Here is a 5,737-nt window from a genome sequence, read left to right on the forward strand (position 1 = left end):
GCTGACAGTAATTTGGTTAAACGGATTTAAGTTTCCTTGCGTTAAAGTCCCCGGGCTACTAGGAGCGCTACCTCTGGGTGAACGTTTTCTTTCTTGCTTATGGCAGATTACAGCTCATTCAATGCTGTCTTAGTGCCAGCCTCTGACTGTGGTGGTATGTAAACAACTACAAAGAATACAGATGAAAACTCTCGTGTGGGGTTGTGGACAGACAGACAGACAGACAGACAGACAGACAGACAGACAGACAGACAGACAGACAGACAGACAGACAGACAGACAGACAGACAGACAGACAGACAGACAGACAGACAGACAGTGCAACAGACAGACAGACAGACAGACAGACAGACAGACAGACAGACAGACAGACAGACAGACAGACAGACAGACAGACAGACAGACAGACAGACAGACAGACAGACAGACAGACAGACAGACAGACAGACAGACAGACAGACAGACAGACAGACAGACAGACAGACAGACAGGCAGACAGACAGACAGACACACACACACACAGACACGCACACACACCTGGCCTGTTCACCTGGTCGGTTAGTAACTAATGACACACACACACACACACACACAAGCAAAAGAGGAACCTCGTCTACAGTTTGGGAAGGAAGAAGGTGGGACTTCCTCTCACCATAAATCCTGTCAACCAAACCAAAGTGCCGGGAACAGGGTGGCATAGTACACTATACCATTAATCAGTAAATGCAAGTGTGATTTATAAGCCTGCTGGATACAGGGAACATTGTATAACACACACCTTGCTTAGAGGTGCACGAAGGGACTTACTAAAATTACAAATCATAAATCTTTCATTGACAGCAATGCACGATCTACAGTAAATTCAGCAGACCAGTGTCCCAGTCAAGTTGAGGAGGTGACACAGAGACCAGGTGGTTGGTGTGTGAAGAGCTGAAAGTCTTCTGAGTCACCAACAACCTCCTGCTCTATCTTTAGACAAACCCTATTTGATACTTCTAGGCTGCCTCCATCTGAACACAGCAGGAGTCCAGACTCATTTGATTGGGAGGACTGCTGCCCCCTGTAACATGGCCTGCTGCCTCCTGTGAGATGACCTGCTGCCCCCTGTTAGATGACCTGCTGCCCGCTGTTAGATGACCTGCTGCCCCCTGTTAGATGACCTACTGCCCCCTGTTAGATGACCTGCTGCCCCCTGTTAGATGACCTGCTGCCCCTGTTAGATGACCTGCTGCCCCCTGTTGGATGACCTGCTGCCTCCTGTTAGATGACTTGCTGCCTCCTGTTAGATGGCCTACTGCCTCCTGTTAGATGGCCTGCTGCCTCCTGTTAGATGGCCTGCTGCCTCCTGTTAGATGACCTGCTGCCTCCTGTTAGATGGCCTACTGCCTCCTGTTAGATGACCTGCTGCCTCCTGTTAGATGACCTGCTGCCTCCTGTTAGATGGCCTGCTGCCTCCTGTTAGATGGCCTACTGCCTCCTGTTAGATGGCCTACTGCCTCCTGTTAGATGGCCTGCTGCCTCCTGTTAGATGACCTGCTGCCTCCTGTTAGATGGCCTGCTGCCTCCTGTTAGATGACCTGCTGCCTCCTGTTAGATGGCCTACTGCCTCCTGTTAGATGACCTGCTGCCTCCTGTTAGATGACCTGCTGCCTCCTGTTAGATGGCCTACTGCCTCCTGTTAGATGGCCTGCTGCCTCCTGTTAGATGACCCTGCCTCCTGTTAGATGCCCTGCCTCCTGTTAGATGACCTGCTGCCTCCTGTTAGATGACCTGCTGCCTCCTGTTAGATGACCTGCTGCCTCCTGTTAGATGGCCCACTGCCTCCTGTTAGATGGCCTGCTGCCTCCTGTTAGATGGCCTGCTGCCTCCTGTTAGATGACCTGCTGCCTCCTGTTAGATGACCTGCTGCCTCCTGTTAGATGACCTGCTGCCTCCTGTTAGATGACCTGCTGCCTCCTGTTAGATGGCCTGCTGCCTCCTGTTAGATGCCTGCTGCCTCCTGTTAGATGGCCTGCTGCCTCCTGTTAGATGGCCTACTGCCTCCTGTTAGATGGCCTACTGCTTCCTGTTAGATGGCCTACTGCCTCCTGTTAGATGGCCTGCTGCCTCCTGTTAGATGGCCTACTGCCTCCTGTTAGATGGCCTGCTGCCTCCTGTTAGATGACCTGCTGCCTCCTGTTAGATGGCCTGCTGCCTCCTGTTAGATGACCTGCTGCCTTCTGTTAGATGGCCTACTGCCTCCTGTTAGATGGCCTGCTGCCTCCTGTTAGATGGCCTACTGCCTCCTGTTAGATGGCCTACTGCTTCCTGTGAGGTGGGTGTTTCATTACCTTGACCTCTTGCCTATCGGATAGGATTAACTGCATAAAAATAGAATGAATAGAAGGGACAAATTGTTGACTTGAATGGGGACCCTGTACTATTCATTCTATTTGTTAGGCATTTAATACTATCCGATAGACTAAATCCTGATAGATACCTTTTTAAAAACTGTGCCCAGAAGATCACAGACAACTATAACCTACCCAGAGCTCAGCACTGATCACGTGTTACCTCTGTGAAAACGGTGTGAGTTCAGCTAGTTTCAGTTTCCTCAACTGCCATAGTCTGTATCCATGCTATCCAAGGGTTATATAAAGTGGGTGTCCATGTCACATTCATTTGGACTACTAGGCTGAGGTTTCATGCAGTTTAGGTTGCAGAAAATTATCCAAATCTGCTATCACATTGTTTGGAAAATGCAGGCATGCTTTAGTGGACTTAATTTCAGTTCATTTACCCAAGTGTGGAGAAAGACTCAAGAGTCAAAACCCTTTGAATTATTGGTGACTCAGTTGATATGATACATATTTGTGTATTTATCATGACCATAAGCCTCTGTGGATACACATATAGTATGTTGTATAAGGTATAATTTTTGATGAATTTTTGCTGATGATATTAAGCATATTACTGTTGTCCTGCGTTGGGGTGCTCGCCTCAAGCTCATTGTGTTGAGTTGTATGCAACTGCTCGGACAAAACAAAAACCCTTTCTAGTTCCAGTGCCATCTTGCGGTCTACAAACACGTGGCCGAAATCCGGGGTGCGCTCCTTCATTGCGTAGCGCGAGCTATACACCGATGGTTTTCACAGCAGTTTACAACAATCTAGATGTCTCGTGAAACAGAGTGAACGACGGTGTATGTTCATTTCTTCTTGGCAGTCAACTGTGTTGTTGACATGAAATAAGCCTATGCAAATTAACTATTGTGATTCGTAGTAACCTTTGCACACAATAATAATGATTTGCATACAATAATGCACACGGGCCATCATAATAATAATCATTACCAAAATAAAGACACTATCATCTTGAGTATTTGTCCTGTTTGAGGGGTATTGCGTTTGCAAAATACATGTTATTGCCATGGTAGATTACGCCATTTTGTGGGACCCTTGAGTCCCCACCAAAAGAGGAGATTGACCATATTATGATTTGGCATTTATATTTATGAAAACAACTTTGGACTATGGTTATTATGTTAATAGACATATTCGTATGTATGAATTGAACTCAGCAACAAAAACATTATCTATGCTTGAGTTTTTAGGTAGGCCGATATTTATATTGTTTTACACATAAATCATTTTTTATTTTTCTCTAAACAGTTTATATAATTACTGTCTGCTCATACATACGGACTAGGCAGACGGAGGCAACAACAAGAGCATCATAATAACCACAAACTTTCTCCCGTCAGACCAATGCGTAATGCATGACGCGCCTAGGAGGAGTGGTCAGCATCACCTATATATACCCAGTCGCGCTCTTCCTCAGATTCAGCAAAGCAGCAGCGCTTCCAAACAGACAAGATCCCTCTAGACTATTAGTGGTTGCATTCATTATCTCGCCTTCGCACCAAAGACACACATCGGTGCTCAAAGAAAAATAACATGTCTCCTTCCGAGAACGAGTTTAACATCCCGGCCAAAAATTGCCACCGGATGGTGATTCTGGGCTCTACAAAAGTTGGCAAGACGGCCATCATCTGTCGGTTTCTGAACGAAAGAGTCGAGGACCAGTACACGCCGACCATAGAGGACTTTCATAGAAAATTATACTGCATTCGGGGAGATGCGTACCAGTTGGACATTCTGGACACCTCTGGAAACCATCCCTTCCCCGCTATGAGGAGACTCTCTATCCTTACTGGTAAGCTTAACTGTGAACTAACAAAACAAATAATATGAATGAAAGCTACACTGGAATTTATAGCTACATCGAAATGATATGTATGGGATGTTTTAATAAATCATGCATGCAGTAATGCTATATGCAACACTTTTCTTGTACACATTTAGCCTAGGCCTATGTAATTATGGACCTTTTCAGCTGTGATATTAATGTGCTTTCCCTTGGTCTTTCAGGTGACGTTTTCATCCTGGTGTTCAGTCTGGATAACAGAGAGTCCTTCCAAGAGGTCCAGCGCCTGAAGCGTCAAATTTACGAGACCAAGTCCTGCCTGAAAAACAAAACCAAAGAGAACGTGGATGTCCCGATCGTTATCTGCGGGAACAAGTGTGACCGGGAGTTTAACCGGGAGGTTCAGAATGAGGAGATTGAGCAGCTGGTGGCTGGTGATGAACAGTGTGCCTACTATGAGATCTCTGCAAAACGGAACACTAATGTCGACCAGATGTTTCAGACTCTTTTTACCATGGCTAAACTGCCCAACGAGATGAGCCCGGACTCTCACCGCAAAGTTTCCTTACAGTACTGCGAAGTACTGCAAAACAGCAGGAGAAAATCTTTCAGAAATAAGAAATACAAAGACGGCGAGGCATACGGGATTGTGGAGCCGTTCGCGCGCCGACCAAGCGTGCACAGTGACTTGAGGTACATAAAAGAAAAAGCTATCGGCGGCGGACAGAGCAAACAGAGTTGCACCATCAGCTAAGCAATTTACTGACAATGTGCAGGATAATTATAACGAAATAAAACGATAGGAATGATACCCGCTAGGCTTCTCGCCAGTGTGCGGAGTTCAGGATAACAGCACCCCAGGGCGCAGTGACAGAAACGGGTGTGTATCCCAAACCATGCCAGGACTCGCCGAGAAGGTGCATGACATGGTCAGTCCGTCAGAAATGTCCCTGTGGAGTCAGGACTCTGAAAAGGGATGTAGCTTTAGAGAACCTACAGTGAGGTAGCCTATTCTTGTCAACAACATGCTGTAAAATCTGCCTCTACTGAATGGAGAATGGAGCCTTCACCAATGTTGTGACTCTTGTTTACACTTAGCATTTTATTATGTTTTACATGGAAATGAACTTGAACACTTATTGCATTCTGAACAAATCTATGAATGTATATTTATTATTCTGTCATCGTTTACTTTTTACAAAGAAAGAAACATGAAGAGAAAATAAAACCATTTGACAACTATATTACCATGTCTGTCATCCTTTTTATTGTGCTTGTATATTAACATGGATGGTAAATAAGGATATTCTCAGATCTTCTCAGTGAAATTACATTTATTTATACATTAAATTACAAGTATTGCCTAAAATTAATTTTTGAAGTACACTAAGTTTGCAAAACATTAAGAACACCTTCCTAATATTTAGTTGCACCCCCCGTCCTTTCAAAGGCACTTAAATATTTTGTCTTGCCCATTCACCCTCTGAATGGCACACATACACAATCCATGTCTCAAGGCTTAAAAATCCTTCTTTAACCTGTCTCCTCCCCT

The 5,737-nt window shown here is 45.3% G+C and overlaps 1 protein-coding gene across 1 annotated transcript; it reads left to right on the forward strand.

Annotated features, from left to right (window-relative positions):
- Positions 1-3,833: 3,833 nt before the first annotated feature.
- LOC112238019 (dexamethasone-induced Ras-related protein 1-like) lies at positions 3,834-5,429 on the forward strand. Its single transcript, XM_042319022.1, has 2 exons — positions 3,834-4,194; positions 4,410-5,429. The coding sequence occupies exons 1-2, from the start codon at positions 3,936-3,938 to the stop codon at positions 4,937-4,939; spliced, it is 789 nt and encodes a 262-aa protein (XP_042174956.1). The 5' UTR covers positions 3,834-3,935; the 3' UTR covers positions 4,940-5,429.
- The last annotated feature ends 308 nt before the right edge of the window (positions 5,430-5,737 follow it).

This window comes from Oncorhynchus tshawytscha, unplaced genomic scaffold, assembly GCF_018296145.1.
Source record: "Oncorhynchus tshawytscha isolate Ot180627B unplaced genomic scaffold, Otsh_v2.0 Un_scaffold_12182_pilon_pilon, whole genome shotgun sequence".
Lineage (NCBI taxonomy): Eukaryota > Metazoa > Chordata > Actinopteri > Salmoniformes > Salmonidae > Oncorhynchus > Oncorhynchus tshawytscha.